The sequence below is a fragment of the Arachis ipaensis genome, chromosome B6 (genome assembly GCF_059453495.1).
Source record: "Arachis ipaensis isolate K30076 ecotype BB chromosome B6, ASM5945349v1, whole genome shotgun sequence".
NCBI lineage: Eukaryota > Viridiplantae > Streptophyta > Magnoliopsida > Fabales > Fabaceae > Arachis > Arachis ipaensis.
In genome coordinates this window covers 140,691,203-140,711,755 of record NC_142441.1, presented here as the reverse complement: position 1 = coordinate 140,711,755, position 20,553 = coordinate 140,691,203, and the positions used below count along the sequence as shown (strand labels likewise).

The window sequence follows — 20,553 nt, the reverse complement described above, 5'->3', positions numbered from 1 at the left end:
TGTGTTAGAGTAAGGATCATTATAGGAATTTCTAAAGGAATTTCCCATATAGTTAACATGTTCAGGAGTGGGTGGAGCATAACCATAAGTCTCACCTTGGTTGAAGCCACTACTCATGTCATACGATGCATCTTGAGTATTGACAGCAGAGACTTGCATCCCACTCAAGTGCTAAGTAATCATAATAATCTGTTGAGACATGGCCTTGTTCTTGGCAAGTATGGCATCCAAAGTATCTAGGTCTATGACTCCTTTTTTCACAGGATTCTTCTCAAAGGTGTACAATTATTGGTTGTTAGCAACCATCTCCATCAGCTCCTTAGCCTCTTCAGGAATCTTCTTCATATGTAGAGAGCCACCTGTAGAATTGTCCAAAGACATCTTGGCTATAGCCTAATCTAGTATGAGAACATGTCAGGAGGGCACCTCCTGATCATTGACTTGTATCTCTCCTAGGCTTTATAGATGGAGTCACCATCTCTCTGTCTGAAAGTCTGAACATCTGTCCTCAACTTAGTTCGCTTCTGAGGAGGAAAGAACTTGGTCAGAAATCTGTTGACTACCTTGTCTCAAGTGTCCAAGCTTTTCTTAGGCTGAGTGTCAAGCCACTGCTTTGCCCTGTCTCTCACAGCAAATGAGAAGAGCATCAACTTATAGACCTCTGAATTCACTTCATTAGTATTCATAATACCACATATCTGCAGAAAGTTAGAAATGAACAAGTTTGGCTCTTCCTGCGGGAGTCCATGATACTGGCAGTTCTGTTGCACTAGAGTGATCAACTGTGGCTTTAGCTCATAGTTATTTGCACCTATAAGATGCACCACAATAATGTTCCCATAGAAATCAGGGGTGAGAGAAGTGTGTGAGCCAAGCATCCTTCTAGGCTACTCATTACCATTTAGATTCTCAAAATTAGCATTAACTATGTTGTTGGGATCCATAGTAGCCTCTTCAACTTCCTTCTCGAAAGTATCTCTGAGATTCTCACTAGCCTTGTAAATTCAAGTTTGTTGCAAACACTGCCTCAAGGTCCTTTCAGGTTCAGGATCGAAATCAAGAAGGGGTTCTTTGTTCCTACTCCTGCTCTTGCTCATAAACAACGGACAGCAAACAAAGAAAGGTAGGAATATCTATGTTAGAATACAGAGAATTTCCGATGAGGTATCCTGTGTAAAAGAAAAATAAAATAAACTAAATAATTAATACTAGAAATTCGAAAATCAATAAGGAAAAATAAGCCACTAATTTTGAAAATAAAGAAAAGAAAATTAATCAGAAAAAATAAAATAAAATCACAAAAGGGGGACACTAAACTTAACTTCAAAAATTAAAGAGAAAAAAATGTTAGACAATAAAGCTAAGAATTCGAAAATTTAGGAACAAAACAAATAAGACTAAAAATTGAAAACACTAAACTTAATTTCAAAAATTAAGAAAAAATTTAAACTAAAATAACACTCAATTTTTGAAGATAAAAATAAAAATAAAAAAGAAAGAACACAAATTAAAACAAATCAAAAACTAAAAATGTCTAATCTATGCAATCAGACAACTGGTAGTTGTCAATCACAGTCAATCCCCGGCAACGGCGCCAAAAACTTGATGCGGATTTTCTAAATTCACAAACTAACCGGCAAGTGCACTGGGTCGTACCAAGTAATACTTCAGGTGAGTGAGGGTCAATCCCACAAGGATTGATGGACTGAGCAACAATGGTCAAATGAATTACTTAGTTAGGCAAGTTGAAAGTTGTGTTTTGAGGGTTGTAAAATGCATTAAATAATAAATTCAGAGAATTGGAAAGCAAACAATAAAAGTTGTGTGAAATATGTGAGAGAAGCAGTTAAGGGTTCAGAGTTGTTTATTCATTTGGATTAAGTTTTCTTACCAACTATTTTAATCATGCAAGATTCGTTTCATAGCAAACTGTAATTGACTAAACCCTAATGTCTTGGTCATTTAATATAGATTAGAGGGTTAAGATCAATTCTAGTTTATGGCCACAGAAATCCTAATTATCCAAAACTAAGAAGATTATATGTCACGTATCCCGATTAGTTCAAGTAATTAGCAATTTAGGAGGAATTTGCTTTCAAGCTATTGTTCAAGCAAGATAAATCTGTCGAGAATCACAACACATATAGAATAAGGGTTAAACTGTCGTTCTAACCTAATTCATAAGATGAAAAACGAAAGTAATCCTTGAAACTGAATCAATACATTAATTAAAATAGAAAAATAATAGTCTTAATCCATAGAAATAAACAGAGCTCCTAACCCTAACCGAGGAGGTTTAGTGGCTCATGACTTACAGAGAAAATAAGAATTCTGAAAAATGTGAAAGTGCCGAAGAGAGAATATCCTTCTAAAGGTTGAATCTTTTTCCTTTTATATCTATCCTAATTTGATTTAAAACTAAAATAAAATATTAAATTCTAAACTTAAAAGATTTTATTTGTAAATAAAAATTAAAAAAATAAAAGATAAGATAATAACTAAGAGCTAAATCCAACAAAAGACGCTCCTTTGATGAGGTTGAGTTCGGATTGCTTGGTGCTAAACGCCAGGTGTGGCGTTTAGCACTCCCATGGGCAGAAAGTCCTTCTTAGTTTGCTGGTTGCTGGCGTTAAACGCCAGCTTGGCGTTTAGTGCCCAAAGCGGCATCTTTATAACTTCTCCTTTTTGCTCAAAACTCTGTCAAATTGATCCGATTTCACCTAAAATAATAAAAATACCAAAACAACTCAAAGTAGCATCCAAAGAGGATTTTAACGCTAAAACAAAATTAAATTTACTAAATTCTAACTAAATTTAACTAGAAAATAAGCAGAAAATGGGTATAAGATGCTCACGCATCACAATCCACCTACCGTATGAAGCAATACTATTTGGGCCGATCCAATGTTAGTGGATGTGCCCATTTGAGATGATGATTGGTTCATTCAAGCGCACCATGAAGAACAGAGCTCGGATTGAGGGCAGCATCTGTGAAGCATTCTTAGCTAAGAAAACATCTGTATTTTGCTCATTCTACTTTCGGCCACATGTTGAGTGACATAGAACAAGAGTTGCAAAAAACGATGAGAGGGGAGAATCCTCCTCAAGTGGAACAGCATACTCAATCTTGGTTCTGGAAGGAGCTGCAATAGGCACGGGAAGTGACTATTGGTTAGAGCAGAAGGAAATCGATGCCGCACATCTACATGTGTTGCTTAACTGTGACCGAATTTCACCCAAACCCCATGTGTTTTTTAAGTCTTCATAAATATTGCAATCAGTAAGATACTAACTTTTTAATATAATCAAAACTTCTTTATCCTATTCTATCATATAGGTTATTCCAAGAGGCAAATCATGATACCTCATTGAACAATTTTTCACGTTGGTTTAGAAAATACGTCAGCGTGCATCTAACTGACACAACAAATTCGGAACTAGTTGCACTTAGTTGGAGCCCAATGAATAAGGGCACTAGCTATCCAATATACAATGTTAATGGATATCGGTTCTATTCTTTACAATGGTCGATTGGAAAGAAAACAGATTACACCGGAGTTTGGGTTCGTGGGGATTCAGGCAGTGGTCATTCTGATTAGTTTAGTGTGTTGCACAACATACAAGGTGTGCGTATTTAAATGTGAATGATATGATCCAAGTTCACGACAAGGAACACAAAAGTACAAGGACTACGATATCACTGAAGTTAATATAACCAGAAAATATAGGCACTGCGATCCTTTTATTCTACCTCAAAATGCATGACAGGTATACTATTTGCCTTATCCGGGTTCATGCAAGTCTAGTTGGGTGGTTGTAGTCAAGACTAAGCTAAGAGACCGGATCAAGTCTGATGATAGGACAGAATGTTAGGAACCTTACCAGATTGATGACCCAACTCCTTTGAAAATGGTAGTTGATACCGATGAGTCATCTATTATAGATGATGACATCATTAACCTTGAAATAGATGCCAACACATTTCCACCAGAGAACGATGATATTCAAGAAGAAAACCGGGTCGATGGCGACGAAGAAACGGAAGACAAGTTCGATGATCAAGAAACTACCTCGTAAGAGGAGGATTGTGAACCAGAGGAAGAAGATGATAAATCTGAATAGGGTTAATGTAAACATAGTTTTGTGATATGTATTTCTTCACCAAATTTTGCGAAGAGTGTAATTAGTTAGCATTGTTTAGATATTTCAATTACCTTCATTCCTTATTTTTAATTTATATTTTTGATATTTCACATTAGGTTTAAAGCTCTATTTCAATTATTAATTACCAGGATACATTATAGATGGACGGAAAAAGATTATTAAAGAAAATAAAAAAGACTAACGTCGGAATAATACGACGGTAACAATCAGTCAATTTTTTTTAAAAAAATTTAAAAACATCTTCATCGGCATTACCCTCAGATAGATGGTGCGGAGACATATGCTATGGCACCAACATTTCCATCGAAAAGTTTTTGACAGTAACGTCCAATAGATTCTGTTTTCTTATTAACTATATTTCGTCTCTAAATCCGATGAAAATTACCGTCGGACGAAACAAATATGACGGTAAATATTTATTGTCGAGTTTATACCATTGGATTTTATTCGTTTTTCTATGAAAAGTCTGACAGTACTCAACATTTTTCTTGTAGTGTGTGCTTTTATTTTCAATCCAAACACTGGATTTTTTTATATTTAAATTAAATAAACATAATATTTACAAAAATGTATAAACAGTAGAGTATTTATCAATATGCGGACATGTTATATCTCGAATATAGTGTCAAAAATCACATTAAAGGCACATCTAACGTACTGAGTACCCGGGCTCTAACCAAAAAATTTAAACAACATCCAGTTGCACCCGGGATAAAAACAAAAGTAAGAAACGATACTAGGCATTGTTATCAGAACCGGACTGACCCGTCCGGTCAGACCGAAAACCTGGTGAACCGATAACAAAATCGGTTCGGGTGAGCTAGCTGACCAGACAAGGGAAAAAACTAGCGAGACCCAGTTTGAACCGGCCAGCTTTGACGAAAACTGGCGAACCGACAGGTTTGAAAAAACCCATACCGGTTCAAACTCTAATTTTTTTTTTTTTGTTTTTCTTCAAGTGAAACGGCGTCAATTCAATTATTTAAAAAAAAAAAGAACCGAAAGCCTAAAAGAAACCCTAGCTCGAAGCCTCCCAGTGTTCCTAGACCCAAACCCATTCCCTTTCCCTCTCCCCAAACTCCAATCGGCTGAGAGAGACTTGTTCAACCCTTCTCATCCTCACTGTGCTTGCAGTCTCGCTCTCGTACCACCCGACCACAACCAGCGCCACCTCCACCAAACGATGCGACGTCATCGACTACTGCTACTCAGAGTCATCGTCTCGGTGGCCCCTGAGTATCTCGGCTCGTCGCCTCCTGTCCTGTGCCGCTGTGTGTCTGCCGTCGTCCTCCTTTTTCCGGTCTGGTCTTCCATCGTCGTCGGCGGTGCCATGCTTCTTCTCCGGTTTCCCTCTTCATTGCCGGCCGGTGCATCAGCCATAAGGTATGTATTTTTATTTTTTTAAGTTATTCAGTATTTCAAATTTTCAATAATTTAGTACTTTAGTTAGAATTAATTGATTAATGATATTGATTATCTATGTTGATTATATTTGGCTCATTATAAGTGTATAACTTGTTGATTTCTGTTTGATTTCTGTTAGATTGTTTAGTTTTTTGTTTTATGTTGTTGGTGTAATATATTGTTGATTATAGTGTAATATATTCTTGTTATATGTAATATAATGTTGTTATATCTGGTTGGTGTTGTATATTGTTCTTAGTAAATTGTTGTTGTATATTATTCCTCTAGACTAGTCATTTAGTCATGGTTGATTAGAAATTTAGGATGACTTCATCAAATACACCATTAGAAACACCAACTTCCTAGAAAACACTAAAAACACCATCTAATTTTGGCTATTTTATATGTTTTACTTATGTGGGACGAGTTAACCGGTTGAACCAGTAACCAATCGGTTGAACCAATGACCCAGTAATTTTACTGGTTTGATTCTGACAACTATGGTACTGAGTATCTAAGATAATTTTTGGACTCAGTACCCGGAATATGTGTATAGTCTCGATATTGAGAGATACGTGTATTATTGTAACGATTTAACTATAATATTATATACTTGTATTATTGTACTCGTATTGTTAATTAAAAATATTTGTTTTAAAAAAAACGATTTAAATTTTTTTAATTAAAAATTAACAATTTAAAATTTTAAAATTATCTAAAATATGTGCAAAACCTCTTTAGTACATAACACTGCAAAATTAATCATCTAAATTTTAAGTTTTAAAATTTAAAATTATTTAAATAAAATTAGATGAAATTGAAAAATAAAAATCAAACTAACATAACACTATTCAAAATATTATATTGACCTATGAAAAGGTTTTGCACATATCTTTTAAAATTTTAGATTGTTAATTTTTTAATTAAAAAATTTAAATCATTATTCTTTTTTAAAATGAATATTTTTAATTAATCATACGAATACAATAATACATGTACGTAATATTATATTGTTATAATAATATACGTATCTATGAATATTGAGACTACATAGATATCTCGAGCTAAAAAATTATCTCAGTATTCATTTCTTGCTTTTGTTTTATTTCAGGTGTAACCGAAATATTGTTTAAATTTTTTTTTGTTAAAACTCAGTACTCAATACTCGAAATGTGCCTTTAATATAATTCTTAATATTGTACCCCAGAAATAACATACTATGCATATGGATAAATATTTTATTGTTTACACATTTTTGTAGATATTATATTTATTTAATTTAAATATAAAAAAAATTCCTCCAAACACTACGTACATATAAAATTCACATAAATAGCAACAAATGTAGACTTCTCCAGTTCTGGGATGGCAGATGGCATTCTTCCTAAGTACTAAGAACATGATTTCATTTTGTTCTTACCACAAAATCATGTCCCTATCCAGATCAAACTTCAATTGTGTTGGCAATATTGCGGTTGTAGTCATTATTACAATGGCATCCATCATAAAAGTAGCAATGAATAAGGTAAAATAAGGTAAGGGACTTCATTCTAATTTTCCTAACAAATTTAAAATTCTCAACTCTAACTCAAGTTCTACTTCCATTTTAAACCTCCCAACTCAAACTTTATCCAACTCCAACAAAAGAATAAATTTTACTTTTATTCAAACACAACTTTTAATCATTTTATAATATCAAATATTATTTATGTATTATTAATAATTAAATTATTAATTTGATAATACTAAATATCTGTGCAGAACCAAAAAACTTAAATTTAATTCTCTACACCTTTATGATATCATATGTATATATATTTTTAGAAACATGTATATTATACATTAAGAATACGAATTAGATGAACAAAGTTGGTCCGATATTCAAACTCATCCAACCTTATTTACTGTGGATTGAGTTGTCAACCTATTTTGACTGGACTAAATTGAATTGGATAGGGATGGCAACGGATTCTCATCGGGGCGGGGACATGCCTCCCGCCCCCGCCCCCGCCCCCGCCCCTAATATCTATCCCCGTCTCCGCCCCGTCCCTGCGACGGGTAGCGGGGACTCCATATCCGCCGGGGACCTGGGTCTCCGTGGATATTCGCGGATTTTTGTAAAAAGTAATAAAAATTGAAAAAAATGAAAAAAAGGTAGAAAATATTAAAAAAAACAAAGATAATCCTCAATTGTCATTACAAACATAATTTCTGTTGTCTTTAAAGATTTAAATAGCAATAACCAACAAACATAAACATTCAACCATATTCATAAAACAACCAAATATTCCATAAACAACTAAACATATCTATAAACAACCAAACAAAGTTAATCACATTGTAAAAACATAATTCTAAATCCTCCTTTCATTCTTAGTGAATTGTGAGTTGTTAGTGCGGCTAGGATTTTCAGTTTCCCTCATAAGATATATGAGAACAACTAGGGAACCAAAAGCATATCAGCCAAAAATCAGCCAAATAAATTTGGGTGAATCCAAAATCTCTATGAGTTAATATATATGGATGTTTCTTCTACTAAGTATCAGAATGTTTCTTTTTCATACTAAATGGATGTTCTTTTATATATTTTTCAAATTTTTTTGTATGTCTTTATTTTTTTTTAAATTTTATAATTTTTTTTAAATTTTATAGATATTTAATTATTTTTGTTAAAATATAACTGAATATTTCTTTTGTTAAGTATTAGGATGTTTTTTTTTCATATTAAATGAATATTTTTTTTTATATTTTTGTGTATTAGGGAATTGCATTATTGCCTTTGATATCTAGTTGCTGTGTGTCTCAGCTTCTGTATATAAATCATAGTATTCTTCAATGGTGTCCTTTATACATCTGAATTGGGAGTGAAAAAAGCCAAGCATCATAAATCACAAAAAAATGAAATAAGCAACATTTTAAAGAAGTGTGTTATACCATGTGGCAGGGTGTACGGGAAGTTGAGGTATGTGACCAGGGTTGATTACCTGTGGGAGAATGTAAGAAGGAACGAGGTGGAGATTCCGGAGTTTGTGTTCGATCACGATGAGGATTTGGAGTACCGTTCGATGATGGATTATGGTTTGGAGAGTGATCACGCAAGAGTCTACGGTGTGCCACCCACCATGGACTCACCGGTGAGCACCTACTCAATGAGGTGCATCTCATAGAATCTCCTTCCACGTCCCTCACCACTTCCATGGCTTCTCAGGCTGTCCTCCCGTCCTCGAAATTGTCGCCGCCTTAGGGATCGAGCCCAAGTTCAACTCCAACTGCAACGGCGGCTCCGGTAACACATTTGGTTCACAAAAGGAAAACGGTTCTTGTCGACCGTGACAAATTCGACGAGCCAGATGTCGGTGATAGAAGAGGAGTGGATCGCGGTGGGGAGACGGAGAGGGCCTAACGGTGAGAGAGAAGGGTCTGTGTGTGATTGTTGGAGGTGGGTAGGTTAATGTGAGAGAGAATATGAAGGTTTTTATAAGTTTTAATTAGGTTTACCTAATCAATTTTAAATTTTTTAAATTTTAAATTTTAAAATTTTAAAATTAATTAATTATTAATATAAATTAATATGATTTTGTTTAGTTTTTGACTGGTAACGTTTTGGTTCTATATACTTTTCCAAGATATATATATATATATATATATATATATTAAGGATATTATAATCTTTTTACATATTCGGAGAATAAACGGGTCTTCATGGAGCATGTACTTCTATTCCCGCCCCCGCCCCATTTAATAAATGGGGCCCGTCCCCCGTCCCCGCGGGTGGAAAATCCTTTCCATATCCGCTCTCCAACGGGTAAATTCCCGCGGATACATGCCTCGCCAAAAATTTTTGCCATCCCTATTGGATACCCGCATGTGCTAGTAACAATGTTACTAACACTAATCATGAGGTCATTATTGTAGTCAGTCATATCAAGGTCATAATTTATACTAAAATTGCAATAGAAGTAATGTTGAAGAAATAATAACTAAAGTTATCTTAATAATTTAACATCTATAATTTATATATATAATATTTATAATTATACATAATTATTCTATCAATAATTAATAAATATTAAATAAAATAATCTCGATCATTTAAATGATTTTATGCAGAGTTATAAACACAAACTAAAACCCATAATTGCAAGAACGTACTGCAAACTACAATTTACAAATTACAAGCCAATAATTTCTTGGTAAAGTATATTTTATTTTTGATGGGATTAATTCTCCCACAAAAAATGCTCCTCAAGCCTGAATCCATAATCAACTGCAAATAGTAGATGCCAAGAAGGAGAATAAGAGGAAGAAGATGCAGTACTCTTTCCATCGTCGGAGAAAAGATCTGGTAGCAGGTCAAACAATGCGCCATCATCATCATCATCCATACTTGAAGATTCTTGCTCATTACTATTATTAGTGGAAGTTGAAGATTCCATTATTAGGCCATGATTTTGTTGTTCTTGTTCAGCATCAGCTTCAGTATTGTTCTCGACGGCTGCCGCCTTGGAGGCCGCAGCTTGAATGTCCTTAGGAGATGTACTGACTGGCCTTGGGTAACGCCGAGCCATTTTAGGGAAATTGAGGTAAGCTGAAGGGCCTTTGATGGCTAAAGCCGCCACGTCATGCGCTTTTGCCGCCATTTCAGCGGTTCTATATGTTCCCAGCCAAATTCTTGATTTCTTTCTTGGCTCCCGGATCTCAGACACCCACTTCCCCCATGCCCTCATTCTCACACCTCTGTATGTTGGGTGATGCATCCCTGCGTAGTAGTCGCCATTGTTCTTCTCCATTTTCTTGCACTCGTTGCCGTTTTTGGACATTTGACATGCTCTTCTTGATGAGATTCTTTCTTTAATGGTGCTTGAATTTGAGGAGTTTGAAGTGGTGGAGACTTGCACAGTGCTAAGGAATTTTTCTTCAGTATCATCACTTTCCATGTTGATAGCTTAGCTTAGCTACAGGGATATATTAAATTGTTTAATTATTAATACTCTACACACACAATGATGAGTGATACAATTGTTTGTCTTTTTCTTCTTCATGAAAGAACTGGATTTATATAAAGAAGAAAAAGAAAAAGAAAAGAGAAAAAAAGAAAAAAATAAGTATATAGGAAAAGGAATATAAAGGAACATGGGCTCCAGAAGGCTACAGTTCAGCTAATTTATTTGGCATGTGACAAATGAAGGACATGCATATAATACACACGGAATGTTATTTGCGTATATTTTCTATTTTTAGTATTAAAATAAGGGTTTTTTTTTTCCAATTTGTTTTCTAAGGGCACATGATGATAAGAATACTATGAATGAAAAATATTAGAGAAAAATCTAAAATAACCCTGACAATTACTTCGAAAGACAACGAGGTTCTTGACAAAAAAAAAAAACTCAATCTGATTCTTGACAATTACTTCGAAAAGACAATGAGGCTTCTGTACCAAAAAAAGTAAATGTTAATTTCTTTGGTACAGGGACTAATCAGTCCCAAAAAAAATATCAGGGACTGGATTGGGTATTTTTTTTTTTTTTGGGATCTCGTCGTTCACTCAAAATATTTTGTTAAAAATTATTAAAATGTATAACTTTTTTATTTTTTTAATGTACTGAACACCAACAAAATTAAAAATTTTAATGATTATACTTTAAAAATATGTTATTAAAACACAAATTAACTAAATTCTTATAATAATTAATAAGAAGTGAGAGGATCGGAGATAAATCAGATAATATAACTTTAGAGAACATGTACCTAATTTTCTCTCAACACTGCGATAAAGGAGAAGAAACCTAGCACACCTTAGAAGGTTGCTACTGCCATCAGTCTTGCAAGTCAGTGGTGAACCTTCTTTCTACCTTTTTTTTCTTCTCTTTTTTTTTTTTTTTTTACTTTTAGATTTTAATAACCTTCTTGTATGTGATGTGTTTTTTCCATTTTTGTAATTTTTGTCAAATTTTATAGATAATTTGATTATGGATAGTGGTGGAATTTGAACAAAATTATTGCGGGGAGCAAAAATTTTAATATAAAATTATATAATATTATTTATATTCATTATTTTTAAATTTGTTACTAGGATGACAAAAAATAGGTAAAAAATTATAATTGTAAAAACACTAGAATATTTATAAGCAGTGAAATATGTAAAAAAATTACAGTTAGAACAATAAATATTACAAATTACAATATTCATTGACTATTTGAATATATTTTTGTTAGAGAAAATTCAATTAAAAAACTAATAAAATAAAAAATAATACTAAATTCAATAGATAAAAGGTTATCCAATTTATCAAAGACTTGCAAATTCTCTATTAGTCTATACCAATACAATTAAACTAATATTTATTTATTTATTTTTATATTTTAAAAACCAATAAAATTTAAAATAGCACACACTTATATAAGCTTGTAGTTATATTCAATTAGTTTTTTTTTTTTTTTCATCAAAGCGGTGGGTAATAATAAAATTGTGTTAGTATTAAATATGAGTTTATTAAGTTGTTAAGTCCATTCCAGCATTGCCCATTATTAGTAAAAAAAATATAAATATGGTAACCAATTGAGGCTAGAAGAACATGATGCTGACCAATTGAGCTTATTTTATTTTTTACCTACATGCTATTAATATTTTTATAAAATATTTGGGGCCATAACCCTTCATTGTCTAAGAGAAGCTCCGCCTCTAGGTATGGTATAGTATAGATATTTTTTATTTAGAAAAATAATACATCGAAAAAAAAATCGACTATAGAAAATTAGAAATATTTTCAATAAATTAAAAAGAGCTGAAATTTATTTAGAGAAAAAGAAATAATATCCCACAATATTATAACATGTTTGGTATAAATCTAAAAAATAAACAGAGTCATATTTAACTCTACTTCTATTTGTTAAAGTTATTTGTAATAAAAAAATTATGCTCACTCTCAGACTTTAATTCAGCATAAAAATATCTATTTTTTTTCTTTAGATTTAGATATAATATTCTTTTGTTATTTGTAAGTTTTCTTTGACTATTTTTATGAATGAAACACTGAAACCACACTTACAAATATATTTATTATTTAGAAAAAGTGTACACTTACTAGTATATTTAAGAGTGGTGCAAATATATTCATTTAATATATATAGAAGAATTATATGTATCACTATTTTGTACATATTTTTTATTTTTAGTATTAAAAAGAATTGATAACAAATGAAAATATAAAATTCTTTTTATAACATAAAAGAACTACAGAAAGAGATGCACACAATATATATATATATATATATATATATATTGTACTTTAATTTTACACGTAAATACATGAGTACCACTCATTTTAATTTAATTTCTTGCTGTCTGTGGTCTAGGTATGTTCATATGTTTTTTCGTCTCCTATATGTATTCACATGGCTTTGTACAAAAATTAGTCCTTTTATTAGTAGAGTACGTAGCTTTATGAGCTGGTTCATCTCTTTAAGTGGTAGACCTCCTTTCTTTTATGAGTGTCCATACATAGTACGTAGGCCCCAAAGTTTTCTCAATAATTAAAATCATAGATTTTTCCATATTCTTGGTGGTCATGTATGGACACCCTAATTATATAGTAAGTTAATTTGGCATATGATATCAAATTCGAATAGGAAATTATATTTATTATATCTTCGCCTTCTTCGTTTGTCCTTTCAACTTGACTATATTATGTCTGAACTAAAAGAATATGACCACCTCCAAGATATTTTTCACTTTTCAAAAATTTGTTTTTCACAACTAAAATAATCTAGTAAAGTTCTAGAGAAGCTATAAGTCAATTTTTGCTCGTCATTTTTTGCTCATCAATTTGACATCTGTCAAGTTATTTCTATTACGTTTATACTATATTTTGTTGTCCACATTATCCCTAATCCGGCATTAAGGTAGCGTTTGTTTTGAGGTACTGAGACAGAGACGGGGAGATTGAGATTCAATATTATGTTGGTACTAAAATTTTTGTCTCTGTCCCCAAAATTTCAGTATTTCAATACTTCTAAAAAGTAGGGACACAGGGGACTAAAATTTTTAGAGATAGAAACTGAAACTTTAATAACATTTTATACTTAAAATACTTTCATTTCAATTAATTAATTCTAATTTTATCCTTTGTACAAATTAAATTAAAATTTTATTCTTATTTCAATTTCTGTCTCTCACTTTACACCAGACAAAATACTGAAATTTATTTCAATCTCTATCTCTTAGTCTCTATCTTTCAGTCTCAATCTTTTTGTCTCTGTCTCTCCACCAAACGCTACCTAAGTTTCTACTACTAAATCAACGCGCTAGGCTACTTATAATTTTGGTATACTTTCTTTTGTTTTATTAATCATACCACTATTATCCCACATTATAATGTACAAGATATTTTTTGTTATTATTTACTTTAAATTTACTGTGATGCTATGCCACTAAATTATTTTAGTAATTAAGTTTAATTAAGTTGATTCAATAATTTATTAGCATAATAAAAATCGGTTGAAAAAGAAATTAAAAAACATAAAAATAAAAAATTAATTAATTAAATTTAATTATAAAAATAATTTATTTATCAAATAGTTTTTAAATTGAATATAACTCGTATATCAATATGAATAAATTTTAGAATTATAATATAAAAAAGCCCAAATATTTTTCCTAATTTTTTTTAAAAATTTACATATGATAATTTAATTAAATTTGTCAAATTATTTAGCGATTCTTAATTATCAATTTCCCATAAAAATAACTACATATAAATTTTTACTATTTTTTATTCTCACAAAATAATTTTTTTTTTTTTTAAAATTGACCACCATTGTAGGGTAAGATATCCTTGAATGAAAGTCCACGTTTTTTGTTTTAATTTTTTTAAAGCTTGAGAAAAGATAATGACATTACAACAATTCCCGTTAATGGGAGTCCACTTCCTCTTTTTGTATTATTGCAAAATCGGACCCAGAATTAAAAATGCACTAAGTGGTGTCTAATTGCATCCAAGCAAAATAATTATGTAACCTACTCATTGTTAATAAGGTCCCCTCCCACAGGGACTAAAGGCAAAGTAGAATGACACTATGAAAGGTACTTCAAAGAAGAATATAGTATGAAAATGATGGCTCAACTGCAATACATATTCCAGCTTTTTGTTTGTTTTTCATGAATGCAGATGCATGATTAAATTAGGGTTTTGAATTGAGGTTGTGATTGCGAATCTTATTGCGGTTGAGCCGTTGTAATTGCACATGGATTACAGCCATTGCAGAGTGAAAGGAATTTTTTGTTAGTGGGCCTAATTTGGTTTGAGTGTGATAATGTGGTTTCTCATGGTTGATTTTATATTTGTTGCTGTGATTTCATGCTTAAGATGATTTTCTTAAGTTACTGAATTCTACATGCTCTGGTTTGATTTGCACTGATCATGAAACGTCTATAAGTTAAAACTTGGTATTGGGTATATTCAAGGCATATGAGATGTGATATTGGAAAGTAACTCTTAAGTGCTTTTGTTAGAACATATGACTCATGCCACATAAAACTTGAAAATTAATTTGTCACAAAACTTCTAAGCATTGTCATTTGGAGTCCGAGTATCCATTTTAAAAGTAGATTGTACGGCTCTTTTCAATAGTCAAAATCTTTGCAATTGCTTTATTTATATTTTAGAGTAAACTACCAACTCGGCTTTTGTCTATTTTTTAGAATGATAATATAATTCTTTAAGATAAAAATGATACACTTCGATTTCTGTTCTCTACTTTTGTGATACAATGCGATCTTTGTGGGTATTTTTTCATCTAACTCTAAACGAAAAATACTGATATGTCAGGTTCAAAAATAGATAGGGACCTAATTATCTCTAAATTTAAATTAGTTAGGAGTTTATTTGTTTTTATTTTTTAAACAATATCTTTTTTAAATTATTTTTTATTCATTATATTAATATTTTCTTTCAATAAATCATTGAATATATGGTATAATAAGTACAAACTAATTAATATATTATTCAAATTTAAAGATATCATTTATTATGAAACTAAATAAATAATTCTCAAATATAATTTTTAAATATATAAATAATAAATATTAGAATATGGTTAATACGTTAATGATAATAACCTGATATACTATTAGTATTATGATCTAGATAATTTTCACAATAAAGTGAAAACTAATTAACACATTATTTTATATATAGTAAAATTTTTTTGAGTAATAACAAATTAAATTTTTATGTCTTTAAACTAAATTAATATATAATTCTATTTGATATCTACTAAAATAGACAACGAGTAGACTACTAATACTAAATGAAATAAAACATAATATATATATTATGGAGACTTTTTATAAACTCAATAAACTCAAAGTATCACTAATATTATTAATCTATTAATAATACATATTGTCATAAGATTACAGATAGATAAAGATTTATCAATATAAGAATAATATAGATTAATTAGAATTTTAAGTATATTAAAATTCAATTAAATTTACATATATTTTACTCAAAATATACGTAAAATTTTAATTGATTTTGAGTAAAAAATATATAAATTTAATTGTATTTTAATATATGTAAAATTTTAATTAATCCATATTATATTATTCTTATATTGATAAATCTTCATCGATCTGTAATCTTATGACAATTTGTATTATTAATAGATTAATAATATTATTGATGCTTTGAGTTTGTTGAGTTTATAAATGGTCTCCATAATATAATGAATATAAAATAATTTGAAAAAGATGTTGTTTAAAGAATAAAGACAAATAAATCCCTAACCAATTTAAATTTAGAGACAATAAAAAACTTGGTGCACGGAAATCGTGATTCACACTTTTCACATCTTTGCACAACTAACCAGCAAGTGCACTGGGTCGTCCAAGTAATAAACCTTAGGTGAGTAAGGGTCGATCCCACGGAGATTGTCGGCTTGAAGCAAGCTATGGTCATCTTGTAAATCTCAGTCAGACGGATTCAAATGGTTATGAGGTTTTGATAATTAAAATATAAAGCTCCTGTCCATTTTTGAAACTGACACGTCAGCGTTTTCCATTCAAAGTTGACAGAAAACACCCACAGATACCATGTTGTGTCACAGAAGTAGAGGATAGGGATCAAAGTAGATCATTTTTATCTTGAGGAGTTACATTGTTATTCTAAAAAATAGACAAAAGTTAGATTGGTAGTTCACTCTTATATTTTATTAGCCAAACATTTCAATAGCTACACTTGAACCCAAATATTCCCTTAATTAAATTCTACAACCCTCTAATCAAAATAGTGGGATCAACTTGCACCATTGGAAAAATGGAAGAGCATATAACATGATAATTAAGTTGACAATGGTCTCTTGAATCGTTAGTTGTTAGGCATATGAGTAGACTGTTGTATTTTTGGATTTTCAATATTTTTTTGGTGATCGAATTCTAACACTTTGTACTCCAAAGATTATTGAAGAATGCAGTTCATTTCTATACTCATGACCTCGTCTTTGTTTTGAAATCACTATGCGATCACGAACTCTGCCTCCTTTATGAACCTAGTCAAATCAACATCAACCTATTGCATCACACTTAGATTCGGCATAGAAAAAGACTAAGAAAATGATGTCACTCTAAACTAGAACGTTAAGTTTATGTTAGTGAATCATTTCCTGGTTGTCATCACTATCATACAGAATATTCACCTCGTCTTCATCTTCCTCATCTCAAATGGTATCCTCTGTAACATTTATCATTTCAATGAAAGCTTAATAGTTTGGTGGATGCTAGGTGGGTGATTTTGTCATTTCCAATGCTAGTTGTCCAAAAGATCGACTATCCCCAATAGTTGTCTCGCTTTCTTCGTTGACATTTTGGTCCTTGAATACTGCAAATTAAGGTGACCTCATTGGTATAGTTGTTCAATCGGAGCTTTTTTCATTTTCCTTCAAGTGTACATTTGGTGCAAATCCTCCACATCTCACAAATATTTTCTTGACCTTTACAAATAGCTCGATTGTGTAAATTTCTAGAAACTTAGACCGATAATGAAACAAAACTTGCATCATGTTGTCATTATGTATCGTAAAACTCTTATATTAGGCATGTCTTTCACCGAATGCTATTTGGAGTATATACAAGATCTCATATACTCGCTTCTGGCCAAACTAGCCTAACTTCTACAGAATATTATCTAGTAGGTGGTTAAAAGTTGTTAAATTAACAAAAATTCCTACAAAATTTTTGTTGCTTGTTCCATTTGTACTATTTGTCATTTTTTCCCGATGGTGAATGAGAACAAATAACGTTTGGACGTCATTCTCTCACAAAACAAGCTTAAAACAAGGTAGAAATAAGGATTTGAGATGTAGGATCTGTCTATAAAGCTAAGGTTTTTAGTCTATGCCCTTTTTAGGCTCCATTTGGTTTTTGTCTATGTCTACTATTTGTTTCTTGAGACATAATAAAATTAACAAGGATACATTTACACACAAAGTGACAGAAATTAGATGTCTTTTGTGTCCATTCAAAATGATGAGACAGCAAAAAGAGATTATGGACATAGATCTAACTTATATTTTCTTGACCATACTATCTTTATTAATCTTTTTAAATTTTGAATACTACCCTTCTGTCTTACGAACCTTTTCTTCCTCTTCTAAAATTAACCAGAACTCATCAATTTCATCTTATTGAAAAATTAAGCAAAAGTGATCAACTCAATTATCAATTTCAAGTATACTTAGCTAATTAATCAAGCAATTGATAAAAAGACACAAAAAATGTAAAAAAGGAAGCAACCACAAACATGAGAAGAGGATGAGAGAAAGATTGAGAGATGGAAACAGCTATGGAAGATGAAATCGATGGAAATAAAGCTGGAGAAGATGATGGTGAGAGCACAAAGATGGAGCTCGGTGACGAGGAAGATCGACAATGAAAAAGAGGAAATAATGGTGTCTCTCTCACCCAGGGACTTCCATACAATAAAAATAATCTTCTTATCTTAACAACTGAACATGGATTCCTTCCATAGAAAAGGCATAGTTTAAAAAGAAAACTTGAGATTGAAAGCAATGGGAATGAGAGCATTGACATTTAGAAAAGAAAAGCAAGACACAATGATTTTACATATAGATGAATTATTACATACCAACTCATCAAAATAGGAGAAAAAATGGGAAAAAGAAAAATGAGAAGTGCTCTGTGCTCGACAAATTGGTAAAAAGAGAATTGTAATGGGAATGTGATTCTTTTTTATTTATTTTTTCTTTAAAAAGTTAGTTATTTCTAAATTAAAATTAAGGGTAAAATTGCCATTTTAGATTGTGTATTGTTCATATTTTATGTAATCAAATACAAATTTACATACTACACTAATGTTATGTCTATTATTTCTAAGCATTATACATAAATACATATATTTTATGTCTATATCTCAAATGTCTATGTTTTAATCTATAAACAAACCAAACAGAACCTTTGGCTTATAGTCACATCATGTCATAGATATTTTGTTCCATAATCTTTATACTTTGGATAGATAAGGTTATACCTCAGATTCTCTTTCAACATTTTCAAAATAAATAACGGTCCGCTACAAAAACTGCCTCCCAATATCTCAGACTCACCCCAAAGATCGGAGATGGTAGTGAGAAATCGATTACCCTAAACAACAATAAATAGAAGCACTAACTTAACAAAAAGAGGCAGATCGAAAAAACAACTCACAATCCTAGTACTTTAGTTCTGTTTTTCACTTTAATAGATATATTATTGACATGGACGTCGGAATCCTTTTTGCAGGTTCTACAACCATGCTCGAGCTCCGAGGATTACCCATCTCAGCCGCCCAGGAAGTGTTGAAGCATTCACCCTACAACAACGATGAATTATAGCTCGGAGTATCTTTGATAGAACATTTGGCCCCACTGTGGGGCAAATTTTAACCTTACCCCACAGTTCTTTTTCTTTGCTTGTTTTACCTCCCTTTTTGCAGGATTCCTAGCATGGCCGATGACATGCCACAACTCCCTCCTTCTCATGCCGAATTAATAGCCATGAATTCAACTCTCTAGACCGAAGTGAAGAAGATGTCTGAACTCCTGGCAGGAAGAACAGGTGGAGATAAGGACGAGGGTGACAAAAAGAACGCAAGCAAGGAAAACCATGACGACGAACATCAGTCGGGGACAAATACGGCAATGGAGGTTACCTCCCTCCCACGGAAATCTACGAAGAAAAGGACTATTGAACCATTCTTTTACCTTAGTCCATGACAACAATAAAAAAGTCTCACGGCCCACAAATTCAGCCCAGTAGAATACATAAATTCAGTTTCAATTTTAGCGTTTATCATCTTATCTTATCTTTATGTTACCTTCTTATCTTATCTTTGCTTTTATCGTTCATAGGAAATACTCTATATATATTTAGTTTTACTTTCACAATTCAATCAATCAAGAAATACATAACAAAGTGTTCTTTATCTTTGCATACTCTTTATGTACTTTTTTAATTTTATTATGGTATCAGAGCTCCTCTTGAGCTCTGCTGACATCCATGGATAAACCAACTGATTTAGATCTTAAAACCCCTTTAAGCCCCCTCCCACCATGAATAATCAACCTTCCAATTTAGCTCAGGATACAACCAAGCCCTATTATATTCATCCAAGCAAAAATCCTACCTCAGTCTTGGTTACCCTGTTCTCACAGGAAACAACTACCATTCATGGAATAGATTCTTCACTATGGCTATAATTTTCAAAAATAAATATGGATTTCTTACTGGTTCTATCTCCTCTCCTCTACGTGGTGATCCTCTTTTCTCGGCTTAGGAACGTTGCAACAACTTGGTCTTATCTTGGTTGTTCCATTCTTTGTCCCCTTCTATAACCCAAAGTGTCATCTATTTTACCACTGCCTCCTCTGTCTGGTCCGATTTGAAAGAACGATTTGCTCAGAATAATCTTTTCCAAATTGCTGAGT

The 20,553-nt window shown here is 31.8% G+C and overlaps 1 protein-coding gene across 1 annotated transcript; it reads right to left on the bottom strand.

Moving 5' to 3' along the window:
• Nucleotides 1–9,635: 9,635 nt before the first annotated feature.
• LOC107648485 (Integrase-type DNA-binding superfamily protein) lies at nucleotides 9,636–10,617 on the bottom strand. Its single transcript, XM_016352332.3, has one exon. The coding sequence runs from the start codon at nucleotides 10,503–10,505 to the stop codon at nucleotides 9,789–9,791; it is 717 nt and encodes a 238-aa protein (XP_016207818.1). The 5' UTR covers nucleotides 10,506–10,617; the 3' UTR covers nucleotides 9,636–9,788.
• Nucleotides 10,618–20,553: the final 9,936 nt, after the last annotated feature.